This window comes from Stegodyphus dumicola, chromosome X2 (genome assembly GCF_044657685.1).
Source record: "Stegodyphus dumicola isolate Sdum_Otavi_A_Nest chromosome X2, ASM4465768v1".
Lineage (NCBI taxonomy): Eukaryota > Metazoa > Arthropoda > Arachnida > Araneae > Eresidae > Stegodyphus > Stegodyphus dumicola.
Window position 1 is genome coordinate 103,237,345 of NC_140781.1, and position 23,174 is coordinate 103,260,518.

Genomic DNA, 23,174 nt, shown 5'->3' on the forward strand with positions numbered 1-23,174 from the left:
TCAGCATGACACAAAAAAAAAAATGAGAAAATTTTGAAGTGTTCCAAATACTTACTTCTAGTTCTTGCATAACTTTATCAAAGAAGTCTGTGGGATTTTTCTTATACAACACTGCATTTCTAATTGCATCATTAAAAAGCTAAGAATGGCATAAAAAAATCATAAAATATATTGATCTACAATTTTGCCAATATGTTTTATTTTAAATAAATTGAGAAAAAAGTAAGTAAATATACCTTACAAAATTAGTTAAATCTATTTGGGAATGAAAAACTTAGATATGAGTAGTTACTAACAGACACATAAAAAGTGCATTTTTGTTGCATCTGTCCTAAAACTAAATATATAGCTAATAACTGAGATGAAGAACACGAACAAAAGCAGATTGAGAAACACTGTTTAAAAAACATATGCAATAAATAAAAAAACAAATACTCATAAATCTCTGTGCTGCTGAATTAGAAATACTAAGTGGACAACCAATTTTTTAATTAACTATATTTTTTTTATAATTTAACTTTAGTCAAATACCAATTCCACATTAATAAAGGATTTATTTGAAAACTTTTAAGTGAACCTGTGCTTATCTCACTCAAAATACGATTTTGTAATAAAACAGATGTCTATAAATTTTAGCCTAGTATTAAATTTGATAACTGTATGCTTTTCTTCTATTTATTTCTTGAAACTGTTGCATGTAAAACCACAGTGCACTCAAACAGAATATGAAATATAGGATTTTTCCACAAACTTCATCACTATGGGCTCGAATGGTAGTTCTCACAATAATTTGTCAAGTTCCAGAATAGTGAAGGGATGTGTCTTTAATGTGAAGAATCAGCTGACCAATTTTACTACTACCAAATAATGGGCTGACAATCACAAGAAGGTATTCTCAGGTTAGAGGTGAAGTCAGAAGAAATGGCTTCCATTTTTGAGTGAAAAGGGAAACATAGATGCTTTCCTTTTCAGTGACACATGGAATTACTTCCTGGAAGTTGTCTTCAGAACAAAACTTATATCATGCATAACCTGCAGGCAAACATGTTGACCAAAGCATGAATATCAACAGCAACATTCTGAGGAATATCACAGAAATATGGACATAAAACAAGTTTAAATATGGATACATGTATCTCCAAGAGAAAAATAGACACTTTTCAGTAGTTGATGTGAAAGCAAAAAAAAATTTCTCAGTATTCATCTCTTATATTAATTAACATGCTGAAAGCCTGATATACGTAAACACTAGTTCACTTTGCTAAAACTATCTACATTATTTGCATTATCTGAATGGCTATATTGCAGTAAGCATATAAATCTTTATGACTTGAGCATTATCATCATTTAGAAACATGTCTAGCTGTGAGGGCAGTTCAAAAAGTAAAGTAACATCTCTTACAGATGCAATAATCTTCTTCAAATTTTTTGCCTGGATAGCAGTAATTACCATACCATTCAAATGTCAAGATGCTTGTCTTATTCAACTTGCAATTGAACTCAGCATCTCAGTGAGCAGTGTACAAGCATAGTTTATGATTACTGAGATACTGCAACTGTGTTCATGTTAGGTGACTACACAACTCACAGATGACTGTAAAGACATGACAATGGGATGCCTCTTGTGCATTTGATGCACTTTAGCAAGGAAGCCATTTCATTCCTGCATTTTGTTGTTACAAGGGATGAAGCATTGGTGCACTATGTAACACTCCAAGGTGAAGGAAGTATCCATATCATGGAAATAACAATTATCCCCCCTATTTTCCCCTGTCCATAAAAAATTATGATGATAATCTTTTGGAACCAACATGGAGTGCTGTCAGTTCGTCTTTCCTACCCAGGGAAGCAACAATGAATGCTGCGAGTTATTCTGAACCACTAGACTGATTGTGAGAGAGTAGCAGAAAAAGTTTAAAAAATAATCCTTTGAAAAGGAAGGTGTGTTAATGCATGACAACACAGGACCACACAGAGCCATCATACATATGATTTGAAGTGATACCCATAGTGGGAGATAATGGATCATCCTCCCTACAGCATAAAACTGATATTTAACACTTTTTTACTCTGACCTTTGAAGAAGGATTTAGGTGGTAAGTGGCTTATAGCCAATATGGTCATTCAGCAGGGTGTCATGACATGGATTCAAGGACTTCACTCTTTCTAATCTAGAATCAATGTTTTGGTGTACCATGAGAACAAATGTCTATGTTAAAAATTAACATGCTATAATTAACTATATATCTATTTACTTGCTAGTGGAAGACTGTACTGGAGAGGGCTTGTTTTTTTCTCTTTTTATCCATTTTTGCATTTCTTTACTTGAGGCAAAAAGAAAAGCATGCAACTTCATCTCAGACAGTTTATTCTGTGATGTGCATGTAGCATTACCTGATATTAAAATGGCACTCATTGCAACACAGCATATTACAACTCGAACGCGAAATGAGTGATAGTTTTGCTTCTGCCAGTGGCAATGCAGTCAAAAAACGAACTTGGAAGGGAGTGGTCGTTTACTCGGCTTCTCTTAATAGAATTTGATTTGAAGGGGGGTAATCCCCATCTTTTGATTTGAAATTAATCTAAAATTATGTATATATTGTAAAATAACAGATGTGTGTAAATAAACAGTCATTAAGATAACTTTGAAGTCATGATTCGAATGTGAATTGAACATCGAGAAATCGAAAGCTCTCCCGATAGAAACTTCGACATAATAGAACTCGTGAATTAGAAACAACATTTTAGTGGTGCTACAATCGGGACTTTTGGGTTAGAATTTCTAAGATTAGCAGATGGATTACCTGTAAACAGGTAAGCAATTCCTTTTTTCTTTGAAAATTTAAAAAAAAAATTTCAACATTGTGATTACTTAATTTTAAATATGGAAGCTTTAGACAAACTGAAGCAGAAACGTACGAATGAAATTTTGAAATTACTTACAAAAATAGAATCTTTGCTATCAGAAAATATCGAAAACACAAACATTGAGGAATTGCAGGAGATGAATGAAACCATTCTTGAAAGAGAAAACACATTGAAAATGTTGAATTCACAAATCAAAACTCAGTTAAAAGATGCTAAAGAATTTGAAAAAGACATTTCTGCAAGTGATAAATAGAATGAACAAATTATGTCTGCAAAGTTTATAATTAAAATAAGATTAAATAAATGTAATGAAAATTTGTCTGTGAAAAATGTATCAGATGCAAATTCTTTGAACACGTCGGTTTCTGAAATAAATGTATCGTCATCGGCTATGAAATTGCTGAAGTTAAATATTTCAAAATTTTCAGGAGATGCAGGAAAACGGTTAGAATTTTTAATAGTTTTCATGCTGTGATTGATCAGAATAAAGCGTTTACCAAGATTGAAAAATTCGTGTACTTGAAATCATTATTGACAGGGCAAGCATATAATGTCATTGAAGGATTTCAGTTAACCGAACACAACTACGATTCATGCTTAGAACTTTTAATAGAACACTTTGGAAAACCAGAGAAAATTATAAAATTACATATGAATAATCTTTTAGATATAGAACCAGTTAAAAATTCTTCTAACTTAAATGCACTAAGAAGATTACACGAAGCTTGTGAAATAAAGATTCGAAGCTTAAGTAATTTAGGAGTAACTTCAGGTTCATACGGAGACTTGTTAAATCCAATATTATTGAAATTATTGCCTCATGGTTTGATTCTTGAATATCAACGAAAGCGTGATCCAAAAAAAGAATCTGATGTTACGGGTTTAATTGCTTTTTTGAAAAAAGAAATTGAATGTCGTGAACAAACGTACACAGTTAACAAACCGGAACTGAAATCTGTTCCATTGAATGGAAAGAATAAACATTTTGACAAACACAAAAGTAATTTTAAATACACAAACAATAAGTTTAATTCTAAAGTTAACCCCTCGTCGGCGGCAGAATTATTAGCTCCAGTAAAAGAGGAAAATTGTATTTTTTGCAAAAATAACACACAAAATAATGAAAAGTGCAATATGAGTGTAAATGAAAAAACGAAATGTACTAAAAATGCAAGGTAGGTGTTATCTATGTGTGGTTCAAGGGCATATAATTTCAGACTGCTCTGAGAAAAATTCTTGTATATACGGCCACCAAAAACATAACGCAACACTTTGTTGCTAAAATGAGAAAAAACCCAAAATATCACAAACAAAAGGTGTAGAAAATTCAGCATGCAATCGTATTAGCATGGGTAAGAATAAAATATTTTTACAGACGGCAACAGTAGAACTTAAAAGTATGTCACATAATAAATTAGTTTGTTGTTTATTTGACAGTGCTAGTCAACACTCATATATTCAGAAATGTCTATCTAAACAACTGGGATTAAAAGTCATGGGAAGAGAAGAAACAATGATTCCCACTTTTGGATCTCAAGTGCCTACCAAACAGAATTGTGCACAAGTACAAGTAAAAATAAAAAGCATTTTTGATAAACAGGAATTCATTATTGGGGTTTTAGAGACTGATGAAATATCAAATACTGAACTAGACTATCCTCCAGAAAATATTAAGGAGTTGTTAAAAGATAGAGGAATAATTTAAGCGGATGTTGATCACGAATCTCTAGATAACAGCAACGTATCTTTACTCATTGGAGCCGATAATTATTGGAAATTAGTAAAGGACAAAACTGAACGTTTAAACTCGACATTAGTTACAACGGAAACCAAAATGGGTTGGATTTTAATGGAAAAACTGTTTGATCATATTGATGATAAGGAAAATGTGACTTATGTCGTTGCAGAGACTTCTTTATTAATTCACTCATCGAAGATTGAAAATTTGTAAGAGATTCATTGGGTATTCGAGACCCTGTAAAACAAAATGCAGAAAGGAAATGGAAATTGCTGCAATGAATCATTTTAACAAAACTATTACCTTTAAAGAGGGAAGATATGAGATTCAGTTGCCTTGGGTAATAGAAAGGGGCCTGTTTAAGTCAAAATTTTGATATTGCTACGCAGCATTTAAACAGTATGACACATCGGTTGATACAAAAGGGCAAATTGGAGGATTACGAAAATGTTTTCACAGATTGGTTAAATGTAGGAATTATAGAAGAAGTCCCTGAACATGAAACAAATAATCAGTGTCACTATTTATACTACATAAAGGGGTATTCAAAGAAACTTGGACCACGAAATTGCAACCAGTATTTCATGCTCCCTGTAAAGACAAAAATTCGTGCTCACTTAATGATTGCCTAGAAAAGGGTCCAAATTTGCTGGAAGAGATTATTCCTATAATTTTAAGATAAAATAGGAGTTATTTCAGACGTAAAAAATGCAATTTTGTAAATGTCAGTGAATAAGAGTGATCAAGATTTCTTATGATTTTTATGGTGGAAAGACTTTGACAAGAAAGAACTTGGAGTTTTTAGACATAAATGCGTTGTTTCTGGATTGAATTGCAATCCTTTTTTATTAGCTGATATATTAAGCAATCACATTGATATAAATTCATCTAAATATCCTAAAACAGTAGAAAATTTAAAAGAATTATTCTACGTAGATAAATGCATCACATCTGTTCCTGATGAAGAAACGCGATTCATCGAGGAATCAAAACAAATATTAGATTCTGCGTCATTCGATCTGAGAAGGTAGGAGCACACTTCTCTTTTGAAATCTGAAGACAGTATACAACCTACTCCTCTGTTGGGAATTTTGTGGGATAAGGAAGATAATAGCCTTATCTGTGATGTGAAGACTGCTACTGACAAAGCAGTGAATCTTACTAGAAGAAATATATTGTCTGCGGTACATCGCATTTTTGATCCCATGGATTTTCTCTGCCTGATAACGTGAACACCTAAACTACTCACAAAAGAACTGGTTGTTAAAAATTGGTTGGGATACAAACATACCCAAAGACTATAGAAGACCCAAAGAGGAAAAGAGTTCTATACATGGACTGATGATTTGTCCCTTTTATCCAGTATTAGAATTCCAAGGGCTTTAGATATAAAAGGAAATGAAAGTCTTAGTCTTCATATGTTCTGTGATGCAAGTAAACAACCCTATGGATGTGTGATTTACTTAAGAAAGGAAACAAGTGAAAATGTATCGGTATATTTTCTTCTAGCTAAAAGTAGAGAGAGTCCATTAAGAAAAATGATGATGAATCGTCTAGAATTGCTAGCTTGCTGTATACGAGTCAGACTTGCAGCTCTTGCTTTACAAACACTCAACTCAGACAACATTCCAAGGAACTATTGTTCAGATTCAAGCACTGCACTTGGATCCAAAGAGATGACCATTGGGTACCATTTGTCGTAAATAGAGTAAAAGAAATACGAAAATTGTCATTGGAATCTGAATGGCATCACATTCCAAGAAATTCCACAAGGGTGTTCGATTACGAGCTTTGAGAAATCTCGCTGGTGCAAAGGCCAGAATGGCTTATGAAGAACAATGAAGAATGGCCAACTAGTGAAGTGATTACTAACGAAGAAGAAACCATGAGAGAAAAGTGAAAGAACATTATTTCGACTTTGGCTAATATCACCACTGAAAAATGGTATCTGAATTACTTTTCAAGTTACTTTTTAAAGTAAGTTTTGTGAGAATGATTTCTTGGATTCTAAGATTTATAAATAATTTTAAAGATGGAGGAAGAAATTATGACAAAACCCTGAGTGTTGAAGAATTGGAAATTGCTGAGAAGACATTATTGAAGATCCTTCAACAAGAGGCATTCTCTAACGAAGAACAGTTGAAGGGACATTTTCCTTTCACTGATGAAGAGGGAATTGTAAGATTGAAAATGAAAATTTTGAAAAGACATGATGATGAGAACTTCCAGTGCCCCATTGTACTTCCACCCAAACATAAATTAGTAGAAAGAATGATCCAAGACTACCATTTAAAAATTTTATATGTTGGTACTCCAGTTCTTTTGACTAATATTCATAAAACATTTTGGATAATAAAAGGAAGAAAAACAATACAAAGAGTCATATTGAAGTGCGTTCGGTGCAGGAGACAGTCGGCGAAAGCTCTTGATACAGTGCTTTGTCCTCTCCCAGAAGATCGAGTCAGAGATGCATTTGAGTTGACGGGTGTTGATGTAGCAGGACCAATTTATTTAAAGGAAAATAGAAAGGCTTGGATCTTGCATCTTACTTGCAGGGTTTACAGTGCGGTTCAGTTAGAATTAATTTAAAGCTTATCGACTAATGGATTCTTGACTAGAAGAGAAACCCGCTAATGTGACAATCAAACCGTGAAAAACAACCTTATATTTAGCGTAGGTATAATGAAACACTCAATCGATTTCGAGGGCAGCTAAAGGTCCCTCCTCATCAGGAGAAAGAAATACATAGAAAGAAGAAAATAGGAATCACAGAAACACGTGGTGCTTATCAGCACTGCACGTCGTTATAACTAGATTTTTAATCAGAGTTGCACTGGCCGCCTACTTTTACTGAGCCAGGCTGTCTGATCAAGCATAAAGAAATATTAGCGAAGTTAAAATAGGGAGCGAGGGGCAAATGCACATTACGCTCAAAATCTGAACTTCAAATAATGGAAATCAACCACTGAACGGATTTTTATACCCTCTGGTAGTACCAAGTGCGAGGAGGTAACGCCATCTATCGGCAAAAATAATTGAATTAAGACAGTAGAATTTTAAAGGCATTAGGAAGGACTGGATTGGACTTCAAATCATTAACTAAACTTTCTAAATCTTTATGAATGTGAAAAGCCTCAAGAAAATCCAATTCGCCTATGGAAGAAGCCTTTTGGATGATTTTTGCAGACCCAAAATCAAAATTATGGTTAAAAGTCCAGCTATGATACGCTATTGAAGACTTGTTAATTTCCCCTTTTTTGACATAAGATTCATGTTCCTTGATACGAAACTTCAACGCTCTTTTTGTTTGGCCAATATATCTTAAACCACACTGACATGATATACTATAAATTCCCCAAGAATTCAAGACAGAAACGCAATCTTTTAGAATCGAAGGGTGAATTTTATTAATAGGGGAGAAACCGACTTGAAAATTGAATTTCTGGAGAATCCGTGCAATTTTATAGCTAACAGAAGGATAAAATGGAAGCACGACAAGGTCATTGATATTATTTCTAACAGTGGAATGTCTTCTTTGATGGGAATCTGAAAATTTTTTGACGGCTTTATCAATAATCACGGGAGAAAATCCACGGTCAATCGCAACTGCTCTCAAATAATTAAGTTCATTGGTAAGCAAAGATTCAGAGGAACAAACTTTTAGCGCGCGGAAAACATAATAGTAAAAAGAAGCCATTTTTTGCTTAACAGGGTGGCATGACTTGGCATGGGGTGGTAAACAAACTGCAAAGGGTTTACGGTACACAGTGGTGCTAAAATCGGTTTCATTGCGGATTATAAGAATATCGAGGAAGGGGAGGGAATTGTTGGATTCAATTTCAAGAGTGAATTGGATGGCTGGATCAATTGAATTCATAATAGATAGAATCTCGGATAAATCCTCTTTATAACCGTCAAAAAGTGCGAAAGTGTCGTCAACATACCGAATCCAAAGACGAAAAGATAATTTATCAAATTTTTGAGATGAAATTATTTGATAAATTATCTTTTCGTCTTTGGATTCGGTATGTTGACGACACTTTCGCACTTTTTGACGGTTATAAAGAGGATTTATCCGAGATTCTATCTATTATGAATTCAATTGATCCAGCCATCCAATTCACTCTTGAAATTGAATCCAACAATTCCCTCCCCTTCCTCGATATTCTTATAATCCGCAATGAAACCGATTTTAGCACCACTGTGTACCGTAAACCCTTTGCAGTTTGTTTACCACCCCATGCCAAGTCATGCCACCCTGTTAAGCAAAAAATGGCTTCTTTTTACTATTATGTTTTCCGCGCGCTAAAAGTTTGTTCCTCTGAATCTTTGCTTACCAATGAACTTAATTATTTGAGAGCAGTTGCGATTGACCGTGGATTTTCTCCCGTGATTATTGATAAAGCCGTCAAAAAAAAAAAAAAATTTTCAGATTCCCATCAAAGAAGACATTCCACTGTTAGAAATAATATCAATGACCTTGTCGTGCTTCCATTTTATCCTTCTGTTAGCTATAAAATTGCACGGATTCTCCAGAAATTCAATTTTCAAGTCGGTTTCTCCCCTATTAATAAAATTCACCCTTCGATTCTAAAAGATTGCGTTTCTGTCTTGAATTCTTGGGGAATTTATAGTATATCATGTCAGTGTGGTTTAAGATATATTGGCCAAACAAAAAGAGCGTTGAAGTTTCGTATCAAGGAACATGAATCTTATGTCAAAAAAGGGGAAATTAACAAGTCTTCAATAGCGTATCATAGCTGGACTTTTAACCATAATTTTGATTTTGGGTCTGCAAAAATCATCCAAAAGGCTTCTTCCATAGGCGAATTGGATTTTCTTGAGGCTTTTCACATTCATAAAGATTTAGAAAGTTTAGTTAATGATTTGAAGTCCAATCCAGTCCTTCCTAATGCCTTTAAAATTCTACTGTCTTAATTCAATTATTTTTGCCGATAGATGGCGTTACCTCCTCGCACTTGGTACTACCAGAGGGTATAAAAATCCGTTCAGTGGTTGATTTCCATTATTTGAAGTTCAGATTTTGAGCGTAATGTGCATTTGCCCCTCGCTCCCTATTTTAACTTCGCTAATATTTCTTTATGCTTGATCAGACAGCCTGGCTCAGTAAAAGTAGGCGGCCAGTGCAACTCTGATTAAAAATCTAGTTATAACGACGTGCAGTGCTGATAAGCACCACGTGTTTCTGTGATTCCTATTTTCTTCTTTCTATGTATTTCTTTCTCCTGATGAGGAGGGACCTTTAGCTGCCCTCGAAATCGATTGAGTGTTTCATTATACCTACGCTAAATATAAGGTTGTTTTTCACGGTTTGATAATGGATTCTTCCTTGGATTTCGAAAATTCATAGTACAGAGGACGGCCTAGAGTAGTATATAGCAACAATGGCATAAATTTTGTAGGGGCAAGGAATTTACTCTGATCTGTTAACTGGAACCAAATTATCAAAAGTTCTTCGACAATGAAAATTTAATGGAAGTTATATCCACTAACAGCAGTATGGTGGGGCGGCTGGTGGGAGAGGCTGTTTCAGATGATCAAGAAATTATTGAGAAGATTCCTGGGGAAAGCATTACTCTCATATAAAGAAATGTTAACTATCCTATGTGATGCAGAAGCAAATATCAACTCTAGACCATTAACATACGAGTCAGAAGATTCCACTGATTTATGTGCACTCACTTCATCTATCAGTATGTTCGAACTGAAGGTGTTCTGGATCTAGACAGTCTGGATAAAATCAACTTATTGAAAAGATGGCAATACCACCAAAAGTTACGTGTGGAATTACATAAAAGATTTAGAGATGAATATCTTGGCCTGTTAGTGCATCGACCAAAGATTACCTTCGCGAACCATCAAGAAAGGTGATTTACTATTTGTAGAGGACAACAGAAGGAAAAGAACAGACTGGCCTATGGGTCGTGTAATCGAAACATACCCAGGAAAAGACAACATTAGAGTGGCTAAAGTAAAAACAATCTAGCAGTGAACTTCTAAGACCAGTTCAGAGACTATTTCCAATGGAGCTAGACAATAAAGAATTTATCTTTGAGCTTAAAACTACTGAATCATCCCCATCTTCGAGAAATACTGGTAAAAAAGATGATTTAGTAATTGATACCAAAGACTGTGAACTTGAAAAATTTGATAAAACATTCAGTTTGGTAGATATGGTAGAAAAATTGTGAAACCAAAGAACTTATTAACAAAATTAGTTTATTAACAAATTAGTTTTAATTTGTTTTCAGTACTACTATTAGTTTTCACTTTTCTTTGAACTTAAATTTTGTATACAATTTGATTTTTTCCAGTTTAGTGAACTAATCTCTTTACTAGTATTTTTCAGAAAAGAATTTTTTGCCTTTTGTAACTTTGCAGAATATTAAGTAAGTTTAAAATATTCAAGATATTTGTTACGCCCAGATAAAATTGTTAATTTTTGGTAAAATTTAAATTTCTCATAGTATATTGCTATTTAAAATTTCATCACATACTTGTTTTGATTTTTTCATTCTTTGTGGGAGAAATGGTATGACTCAAATGTAAAATGAGCAAAAGTTTCACTTCTGCCAGTGGCAACGGGAAGTCGAAAAATGAACTTGGAAGGGAGTGGTCACTCACTTGGCTTCTCGTAATAGAATTTGATTCGAAGGGGGATAATCCCCATCTTTTGATTTGAAACTAATCTTGAATTATGCATATATTGTAAAATAACAGATGTGTGTAAATAAATAGTCATTAAAAACTAACTTTGAAGTTGTGATTCAAATGTGAATTGAACACTGAGAAATCGAAAGCTCTCCAAATAGAAACTTCAACATAATAGAACTCATGGAATAGAAACAACACAGCATGTTTCAGCTAAACAGAATATGAAAGCACTGAAACATTTTCTTCAGCAGTTTCTTGTTGGACATTTTGCTAAGCCCAGCTGTTTTGAGGTAAAAGATACACCATTCCTTTTCCAGCAATGAACTACATCCAAAATTACTAACATAGATATGTTAAATACTCCTTAATACCTCTGATAGTCATTAAGACTAACTTACTATAACACTTTAACAAACTCCTTCCCTGCCACAACATAATCAACATTGATACATTCAAGAAATATACAGCTGACTTGATTGGTACAGTGCAGGTTTACTCAAATGGGGGAATTTTCCTAGTGTGAAATTTCATAATTTCAGGAAGAATTTTTTTAGTTTTCAAAAAGGGGGCAGAATGATCATCTAGCAGTGGTAAAAGCGACGCATGGGGCAAAAAAAGGTTGAAAACTACTGGTACAGTGATTAGCATTGCTGTCTGCTATATTGTTGGGCCTGGATTCTTATTCTAAAGAAGGGCTGGATGTTTGAAAGGGTACAATGTTTTTGAAGATTAAGGGAAAATGGTGTAGGATCCTTGGACCCACCCTCTTAGAGGAATATCCTTCTAAACTGGGACAGAACTCGGCAAAGTTGTACTGCCACCTCAGAAGGCGCCCATGCCAATCACAGGCACAATCCTGTACTCCTCCCACTGATAAAATTCAGATGCAATGGGTTCTGAGGTGTAACAGGTGAGATAAGTCACAATATGAAGTATACTGGCCAAATGTATAAAGTAACAAAAACTTATACAATAACAACATGTAAGATGCTATAAATGAAAATTATTGTTCAAAATAATAACAGATTCTCAAAATTGTGGAAGTATACATCTCATTTTATTACATCCAAATGGTGCAAAAAATATTTTCATTTTCTAACTACTGTTTATAGATCACATGTTTTAACTACTTGAGTAAAATATAAGCAGTTCATTGCTCTTCACAAAACATCAATTAAATGCCCAAAATTTTGCAATTAATTTGAATATTATATAAAGAAGACATTAAAATATTCCATTAAATACACAACGAAAATATTAAGATTTGGGCACAAAAGAACTGTGATTAAATCAATTTGCAACAATATTCCAGCTGTAATGATCACAGAGGTCCTACCTGCAATAATTTTAGTCATCAACAATAAATTTCTTTTATGGTGTGATGAAACTGCCTTCCATGTTTAAATCTACTTTAAATACGAACAAATTTAACATGTTTATCTACCACGAACAGAAGATAGCTGCTGAGTGAAGAAAGCAACTCCTGTGTTTCTAAAACTATTATATTAAAAATCGCCCACCAGCAGCTCAGCGGTAAAGACGCTGAACACTGGTAGTTCAGTCCGAGGTTTGAATCCCGCGAATGGGCTGGCTTCATGGGCGTCTTCGTGGTTTTCCCCATATGTAACGTGCATACGAGCCAGTTTCCCTTAGAAAGTACTTCACGAAGGCATCCCTCCCTTTAGGCAGATAGCCCTCGTGTGCTTTGACATATTTAAATAATTCTATCCTATTCTATTTAATAAATAAATCCTAATGCTATTAAAAATCATCCTACTAGATTAATTTAATTTTTAATATAAATAAACTGATCAACCTTCTAAAAGTAATAAAAAGTGTGAATAATCTCAAAATTATAAAACGTGAAAAATTGATCTAAAAATAATAAAATGTGTTAAATAAAGATATATATTTTTATTTCATACTTTTCCAATACAGAACACACATGAATGCTGTTTTACTAAATAACATACCATTTATCATCTACATAAATAAACTGGGTGGCTAATGTATGAATATGTATGCTACACAAGAAATTTAAATCACAATTAAAAGTATTATCTTCTACATTCTATTGAACTTGCAGCACTTATAGACTCACCTTAACAACATTTGTTCCATCTGATGCAGAAACAAAATACAGAGGCATTTTTAATCTTTGTGGTATATGAAAAGATTTCTTTGTGACAGAAGGATTAGCTGCAAAGGAACAAAAAGTTTTTGGTCATTCTTTGATGAAATACATGAATTTAAGTTTAATTACACTTTTATTAATAGAATAACTTTACTGCTTATTATTAAAGGGTTAAAAATACAGTTAAATAATCTGAGGAATAAAAAAAATGTTAGAACAAATTTCTTGATTGATAAAGACAAACTCATGGAAAAGATGCACTTCCACTTAATTTTACAATCTATTCCAACGAACGAACCTTACAATCTGCTCTTAAATTACATAGATACAGTCAAAAGTCATTAATCTGGACTTGTCCGGACTTCAGCTATTCCGGATTTTTCCAGATATCAGATCATCACTTTAAATCTAGTAAGATGGCATGTAGAAATTATAAAATTAAAAATATGAATTCGTGATTTATGAAATAATGAAGTATTTATCATCTAAAGGGTATCAAAATTTACAAAAAAAAAAGCTTAATATTTATTTAATTACCTTATTCAACGTAAGTTGTTTAAGTTGCTCCGTTTTTTGCGCTAATACCTTTCTCTTTAATTCTGAGGACAGACATAATTTCTTCTTCAGTTACATTGTTGGAATTCCTGTACCTGCTGTTTCTAGAATCCTGACTAACTTGTCCATCAGAATTTTCTCATTTTCAGTAACTTCTCTGTCACTTGCTTCACTATCGATTGCGGTATTTTATGGATCTAGAACCATACTACAAATTTCGCCATTCATTGACTGATGGTTTAGAAGCACTGTCATCACAATGAAAAACTTCTTTTATATCATCTTCATTTATTACTCTTTACAAAATCCATTGACTGGCAAATTTCACCTTTGTTTTGCGATATTCAAAAACCTTTAAAATTCGCAGCTAGCATCATCAAATTTAGCTATCCTTCACTATACACATTTGGCTATGCACCATGAGCTTGGCAACTAATGACAAGTTGTTCCATTAAAATTTATCTTGCTTCTATCATGCACCGAGACAATTAAGCCTGAGTTGTATTAGTTATTTATTATACTTGTGTCTATTTCTTGCACATGCTTAAAGCTTATCAGAGTTCTGAATAAATAAATTCCCACATATACTTAAGCCTTATTGAAGGCCGTTGCTAGATATCTTACTGCCTGATGCAGTCTCTGTGGGTCCTAAATTCTGCGACTCTGTGCTGCCAAACAAACCTTCGTGCTGGTTCTGGGTTTATGTGAATAACAAATCAGTAATTTTTAATTCAAATAGCCCTAAATGTAATCTTTGGGTCTATGAGTATCATCAACAAAATCTATTTTTAGCATATGGAAAGAAATTTTTGGTAAATTTTTCCTCATCATCATTTTTTAGCACATTTAACTCAAATCAGTAATCTAAACATAATGTCAACATAAAATGTTACCATACTCCTTTATTATTCAATTACTAACATAAAAAATTTGCTTACGCATCGCTACATGAGTCATTTCTCAAGTTGTCATGTTTTGATAAACATGTGGTGATGAAAGGAAAGTATAATAAATAATGATTTGCCAGATTGGCGTCAGATTAACGATGTATCTATGTGGAATGTTTTGGTTTGAGATGTGTGCCAAAAAGCAGATACGCAGCAAAGGAGCCAAATTACTGATTGTACAAATTTATGCTAAAATGTTTATTTCTTCAATAACAAGGTATTTTATTTAGTATCGTAGTGAAATTAAGAATCGGGACTCTCCAGATGTTTTATGATGCGTGGAAGGGGGAGAATCAAATGGGCATGTGTAAAGCCTAGGAGAAAAACGTTGTTGCTGGTTTTGAGGTCCGTACTTTAGATCGTTCCAGATAATGGTGTCCGGATTTCAGACTTTGTACTGTATAAACATGTACACTTTCATGTAAAAGAAAGGGTGACTGTTTTAACTGTTTGTATGTAGAAGAGTGATATATATATTTCACTTGTTAGTGATATGATAAGACAACATCTGAAATTTAAAATTTGGAAAAAAAAAAGCAATATTTGGAAAAAAAAAAGCAATTTGGCATAGGGTTTTCGCATGATCAGACACAGGTCCCCCTTCTTCAGGAGCAAATACAATTTTGTGAAATAGGAAAAACAGTGGCTTTTTCACAGCAAAAGCAATGGGCAGAACAGAGCAAGCACATGCTGCTATTTTACAAAAATGCTTTTCTTTCTGAAAAGAGATACATATCTGATCACTCTTGAAACTTAAAGATTTTCATTCTAAATCTATACTAAATAATGCTTTTTTGCCTAATTTCAAATTTTACATTGGTGTGTTTCTCCTCTATTTAATATTTGAAGTATCCCTAGTTATATGAAATATATACTTGTGAGCAGATATATTACTTTGCGTTATCAAAAAGATGAAAAATTTACAATCTCTTTTATGAAATTAAGAGGCAGAAAGGAACAAAACACTGCAGAAATTGAAAAAATATCCTAATTTACATAGTAAAAATGAACTATTAACAATTATGATGTTTAATAATTTTCCATTAGCAGTGCAAAATGTTCATGTATCCAAAATTTTTTTTAAAAAATCGAACATCGGAATAATTCAGACGATGATAGGCACGAAACACTATCTGGTTTAAAAAAAAAAAAAAAAAAAAAAAAAAAAAAAAAAACAGAAATAGACACAAAGTACTGGCAAGAAATGCTACTAGGGATCACTAAGTAATTTAAAAGGAATTGCACAGACATTGGATTATATTACAATTATGAGCTTATGCATACAGAAACAAATTCCTTTGATCAGTGATTTTGCTTGTATTACAAAAAGTATATATGGTATCTGTATTCTAAGAATGTAATAATTTAAACTCAAAATACATATACTAACTACATCAAGTTCCATTAACTACTATATAATCCTTTTATTCATTTCCTCACTTCATTTGCAAAGTTACCATCTTCCACAAATTTTGTAACCTCTGCATACATCTGACAAAATGAGCTTGCATTCATAAGATTTTCACATCATGTAAACATCAAAAGAAACCTATACAAATTTTAGTTTTAAAACACAATAGTGTATTTATTAAGACACAATATCACTTTTTTTTCTTTCTAGTGCTATTACAGATACTGAAATGAAAATGAAACTTAATTTTAGAAGTCAAGAGGACAGGTCTGTTTATTACAATTGTCATGTTCTTCTCTATATGAATGCCTATCTCATCTATTAAAATCCTGATCCTAGAAATAGTATGGTTTTAGATTACTCTACATCCTAATAAAATTAAAAATAAATATACTAACAAAAATATAAAAAATAAATAAATATAATAACACAAATATACATAAAAAATAAATATACTAAAAAAATACTAACAAAATTTACATGCAAGTTTTACATCATTCAGCACCATCTACTTATTTGCAACTTATTCTTTTTCATGAATATCTTAACATACACAGTTTGTTAATAACTTATCATACATCTTATCTTTTGCTCTTTAAATGCATATATACGATTATTTTCATGTCAAAAATACATGTTCTGCAACACACACAGTTTTACAGTAACGCAATGGAATAAAATAGCACTACTGTGGCAGTTTGATATACAGTTAATATAGCCTCCTGCTGCTGCTGGCTAGTTTATACCTTCACCAAGAAGATAAAATTTCTCAAGTAAACCTTTATTTTAAATGTTTTCAAAAACAAATATTTATTTCATGTTTTAACAAGTTTTTCATCCCCTGTGAATGATGCACTTGCATAATTTTACTTTAATAAGGTTCAGATACACAGCACCTATTTCATAACTGGAGTTCATTCAGAAGACTCTTGAGTACTTGCTCATTCAGAAGGTCCTCACATATTTTGATAAAATCCACATTAACCCTATATAAATAAACATTCCTAAAATTTATACGACCACTTGGCAACACTGTATGAGTTTGTCCTTCCATGAACTGAACCAGTTATTTTTTTTCCATTTCTTTTGAGCATCATTAGCTATTTGAAATACTATGAAGCACCTTTTATATGGCTTTCAAGGGACCATTCACAAACGACGTCACAAATGAGAAAGATGAATAAATGAAATTTTAATTTTCTATACGAAGCATATACATCTCAGTAGAGCAGTTTTGACACTACTAATCTGCAACTAATATTACACAATTTTATTATTGTACTTTTGATTAGTTTCAAATATTAACTATGTTGAAACATATTTAAAAGTAATATTTAAATAAATAGCTAACTAATATTAATATTTTAAGAAATTAAGCATCTATTCTGGCAAATAAATTCTTGAACATCCATTCAATCAACTCAGCAGCAATGCTTTTTGATTCTCTATTTATGTATGACATGGGTTTTCATGTTGCAGTTTAAATTTATGCAGCCATCAAGTTGAAAAACAGGCTTTTTTTCACATTCAGTCGCAGAGCCATTTCTCTTGACTTCTCACTGAATAAAAAATTTGAGCAAAATGGCTTCGACATTAGGAATTCTTTCATCTGGAACACATAATATTTTTGAAGTGCACGGTCCACAAATTTCTGCTCTTTCTTCAGCTTATTTTCCTATCATAAACTATCATTGTTAGCGCTGTCACAGGAATATCCAGTTTCTTGCTAAGTGAACTTTTGTGAAACAAGTATTCTCATCAAATTCTTTTAAGATTTGAATTTTACCTTTTAAAAGAATGCCTTTTGCTTTTGGGACATTTTGTTTAACACAGTGTCCTGCTCAGAATAAAAACTATATCTTTGCTTCTAAATATCCCCTCTATTCATGAACTGATTTTTAATTCCTGTACTAGACTGTGATGCTTCCTGCCGCTGTTTCCTTTTCCTGCCCACATTTCTGGAAAAAATAACTGAACAGTGGGGTTGTGAAACGCAAAACCAATGCTTTAAGTCAGGTGAGAGCAACATAAAAACGAAGTTATGCAAGACATAAAAGAAATATTTTACTATTAAAAAAACAGGACTGAATCGGAACAAAGATGAAATTATGTATAAATGTAAAAGACATACAAATGAGAAATATATAAACAGTGCTTCATTGTATATTATAAGATTATTATCTCTTATAAGCAAAAAATTCTGTTTAATGCACAACTTTAAAATACATCATGTATATAAATAAATGTGCTGTGTCGTGCAGCTTATATTGATTTATTTAGAAGACAAACTTTGGCATATGGCAGTAGTCTCAAACTCGCAGAATGTGGGCTGTATGTAGGCCCTGAAGAAACTATGTGACCAGCAAATACATTTTATTATGTATTTGTTGCAAATATGATGCTTATAGAGATAAAGATACGGACTGAGCTCATATGCATAACTACTACTAAAAAGGAAAAAAGGTTGAATAGATTGGACACTGTATGTTTGCACATCAGGTTATGTCACTAGGGTAACGTGAAGAACTTTTCTTGTTGACACAGTCAGTAAATTTAATTTACTACTTGAGAACTGGTAATGCTTCAGTAGTCTGATGTTTCCAGTCTAGATTAAAAGTATGTTATTTAATATTTAATTCAACTATATAAAAATATATTGGAAAATATACTGAAATTACATGAAATAAATGAAAGTTTAAAATTTAATATTTAGCTGTCAACAGGTTAGAATTACAAAGTATAATCAAAAGAAATTTCTTTCCATCTTTTACAGGGTTTGTACACATTTCCTTACATGAAAATTAAGGACTTTTAAGGACCATCAAAGAAAAAATTAAGGACCTAATTAAATTAAGAACATAATTTCTTAAAAAACATGTATAAGTGTATTTTACACTAATAACAGCTACAGATATTTTAGAGAGTTACATGATTATTATTTAACTTATTTGATATTTATTTAAACACAGTCATATACTATTACAATTGCAATGTAAGAATATTTTGCAGATTAAAATAACAGATTTGTAAACATACAATTTATTTCTTTGTTTTTTTGAAAGATACTAGAATAATAAACTATACAATAAAAGATACAAAACATTTATGCTTTTTTAAAATCTGAAATTTTTTCAGATATTTTAACATCTAATTTATTTATGTCTATTTCCTTTTTTTTAACTATTTTTCTAAGTTCATTTGCTTTGATAAACAAATCAATGTTCCTGCTGGTCTCGGCTTCATCTGCTAAAAGCATCTATCGAAGCTGCTGCTGATCTCATTTCTTTATTAATTTCGATATTAAGAATACCTCCAGAAAATTTTATGCAATCAAATACTGTGCATTGAGAAATGTATGATGAGTCACTTAAATTTTTAATTTCAATTCCTTTATTTACAGAGAAGCCCCTTTCCACAAAGGCCTGTCCATGTGACAAGATAAGAATCATTTTCACTATTTTCCATACTTTAGAATAGTGAAAATCATGAAAATAAGAAGTGAGAAATGTGTCAAGAGATAGATTTTGAGGATCAAAAGTAGAAAATTCATGTAAATTTGTCTTAACTACTTTGTCTAGAATCTCTCCAAACTGCAGCAGAATTTCATCACAATTATCTTGTAAAACACGTTTATTCCGCGTTAATACCGTTAGAACTATTTTCATTTTGTTCTGGGCTTTTTCTGGACTTTTAGCCATCAACTATGGGTCTATGCAAGATACATTTCGAATAAGAGAATAATTTATTGGACATTTAGCCATTAAGTGTTGTACCATTGTTCAGACACATTGTTGACCTTGTTTCAATGCAAAACTTGCAGCTTGTGAAATGTCCTTCTTGCGGCATTTTTCATTCATTAACTGCTCAAATAAACTTTACTTTTATCATTATAACAATTTGGATTATTAAATTAAATTTATAAAGATTTTCTGCTCTAGTTATTTTTGAATATTCTAGTTTCAAAATTTTAAAGTGCTAAAAGCAATCATTTACAAGTTTTAAGATATCTTCAGCAAAAAAGGGAATAAGTGGTTTATCACTTTGATAATATTCAAGGAAAGGCAATAATATTTTTGACAGAGAGAGGAAAAAAAATTAATTTTATAAGAAATGTTTTATCTTTAGTTGCCTCCAAAATATTTTAGATGGATTTTAATGAATTTTTTTTAAACTGCCCCATTTCAACTTTTATAATATATAATAGCAAGTCATCCCATATTTCAATGGCTCTTTCAACCATCAGTAAAAGCAGAACTTCACAGCAGAAAATTTTAATTAAAACATTATTCCTTTATCTATCAGATGATGGAGCAAAGATAAAAATTCTGCAATAATTGGTTTTATTGTTAAACAAAAATGTATGAATTTTTCTTACGCATTATATTTTAACACTTAAAAAATGTACTATATCGATAAAAAATTGCGACATCGCAAAATATTCTAGGCAAGCATTCCTGCAGAGATTCCATTACATCGCTAAAATTGCCATAAGAATGCGATATTGGCAATACCATGAACACGTTTCTCCGTGTAGCAACCATTCCGCTTATCTGTCATTTTCTTTTAATTTATTAATCTTCCGTTTCTTTTATTTTTTCTTTCAACACTGACTTTTTATTCAGGATTTAGCTTATATTTTAATTTCTAGTTATAAATAGGTGAAATTAGCTTAATAACAAAAGATAATTTCAATCATTATCACAATGAAATTTTATATCGACCAACTATTTGGATAACTGATGTGATATTAAAATTCAATAACATTCTTCTGAAAGCAGTATTCCTTTTATAAAAATACTTGGTAAAATTCTAGTATGGTGCAGCCTTGGCGCAATTTTGAAAATTATCGCCAACACCAAAATGACCCGTTTAACTACCCATCATATATGTCCCGTTTAATGCTCATCATAAAGTCGCCAAAAGTAGCCAAATTCCTTATGCAACGAATACCTTGCACATAGGATTAAACCAAATACTTAATTGTCTATTGAAGCTTCAAAACGTATTTCCGAACTTCACTTTTTTTTGGCTAGCGTTACCAAATTTGCCCTTGGCGACCTAAAATCGAAATGGAGCCAACAGATTTCCCGCGAAATCGATAACGGACCCTCTGCAGAAATAAACTCATAATCCCGATATCCCATACACATATGTGCAAAAAAAAAATAAATAAACTCCGTAGAAAGTGATCAAAAATTAATTTATGGCTTAATTCAAACAAACACAGAAATTAAGGTAAGCAAAACCATGTAAAAACAAATTGAAATGATAAAACGAAACTTAGCTTTCATGTGAATTTTCAGCGCTAACTCTCCTGTTCTAGAAATTTTAATTTGTTTCAGACAAAGACCACATTTAGCTTTATAAGGACTGTCATCCATCAATATCCAGTCTTTGTAGTCAGCTTGATGAAGCCACAGTTTATTGAAAATGCACTTTCCAGGCATCTCGTTCCTATTGGCGTCGGAGGTGTTGTGGCCTTCCAAGTTGGGATTGTTCTAATTTTGGCAAATATTTTCAGAATCCCCCCTTTTTTTCATCGAGCACCTTCATCATTACTTTCGCCTCTTAAAGAACTTCCGGCTTCACGCTTTCATCACAATCTGCCTAAATTTATGGATAACACCTGTTTCGAAAGACTGCGTAAATAGCCAATCAGACACCCAATACTTTCGTCCTAGGGTAGCAAACTGTTTTTTATCGTTTGCAATGCAAATCTGCCAACAGATTGGTTAAGAGCCGTGTAATTTTAATTCCATATTCATGAGAAATCGCAATTCACACTTAGAATGGCAATCATTAGAAATGATAAGAAATGTCAAAGGAGCAAAATTAAGGACCGTTTATTCATTTTGACCAAAATTAAGGACTTTTAAGGACCAAAAATCATTTTTGAAAAAATTAAGGACTTTTAAGGACCATATGAACCCTGTTTTAGATTTCAAATACAAAATATTTGAATTTTTTCCTTTGTGCTATTATTATTTATGTAAATTTTGATAAATATTTTACATATGAAATTTAACTTCAGTTTGCTGTTTTGTTCTATTAAAAATTTTAAAAATTTAGTCAAAAAATTATCTGGCCTTGCCATTTGCTTTCAGATTATGCATGTGGCCCACATGCAATTTGATACCAGTAGCACATGGTAGTCCATGGTTAATTAAAATGTTACTTCCTTTTTTATGTACATATCTAAAATTTAAGGATGAATTTCATTGTAACAATCCTATTCCAAATATCAGTTTACTAGCCATGAAAAGAATAAAGCATACTAACATGAAAGCACAAGAGAAAGGATATTACTATGGTGTTATGAAAGGCAAGGTGTAAGAAGGCATCATAATTGATATGGCAATTTATTGTAATTTTTGTAATAAAATGTGCAGCAACTGGTTTGTGAATATGTAAATTTGATTCTTGATCTTAGGGGTCACGTGACAGCTCACAAGCAAGTAAAAAGGAAATTAACCTTACCAGCGAGCTACTTTTATCATAAAGAATAACTTGAAAGAATAACTCTATTAATGAAAACTTTTACCATGTCTCAAAGACACCATCTCTATAATTTTATACATGGAAGAATTATAGGAAAGCCGGAAGAAAGCCTTGTGATCAAAAATTGCAATTGATTTTGGTATGCTAAGTATACTTTCTAGGTTTAGACAGCATTTTATGGGAATTGGATATGTTCTGGGAGGTCACTCTTTCTCAGTAATTAAACTAAAGGACAAATCCAGTAATAATAAAAATGCAATTGATTCTATACAGCTGGCCAATTTGTAAAAATGCTCTATAGCAAGGTATGAAGAATGCCAGATTTTTACCACTGGTTGTACTAAT

The 23,174-nt window shown here is 32.3% G+C and overlaps 1 protein-coding gene across 2 annotated transcripts in view; it reads right to left on the minus strand.

Annotated features, from left to right (window-relative positions):
• LOC118184681 (rab-like protein 2A) overlaps positions 1-23,174 on the minus strand; it is a 79,274-nt gene that overhangs the window by 14,546 nt on the left and 41,554 nt on the right. For both annotated transcript variants that reach the window (XM_035354389.2, XM_035354388.2), the window contains 2 exons: positions 13,386-13,483; positions 56-139 (listed from right to left, as the gene is read on the minus strand). In XM_035354389.2, coding sequence (XP_035210280.1) covers positions 56-139; positions 13,386-13,483 — 182 coding nt within the window. The remainder of the gene's footprint in view (positions 1-55; positions 140-13,385; positions 13,484-23,174) is intronic.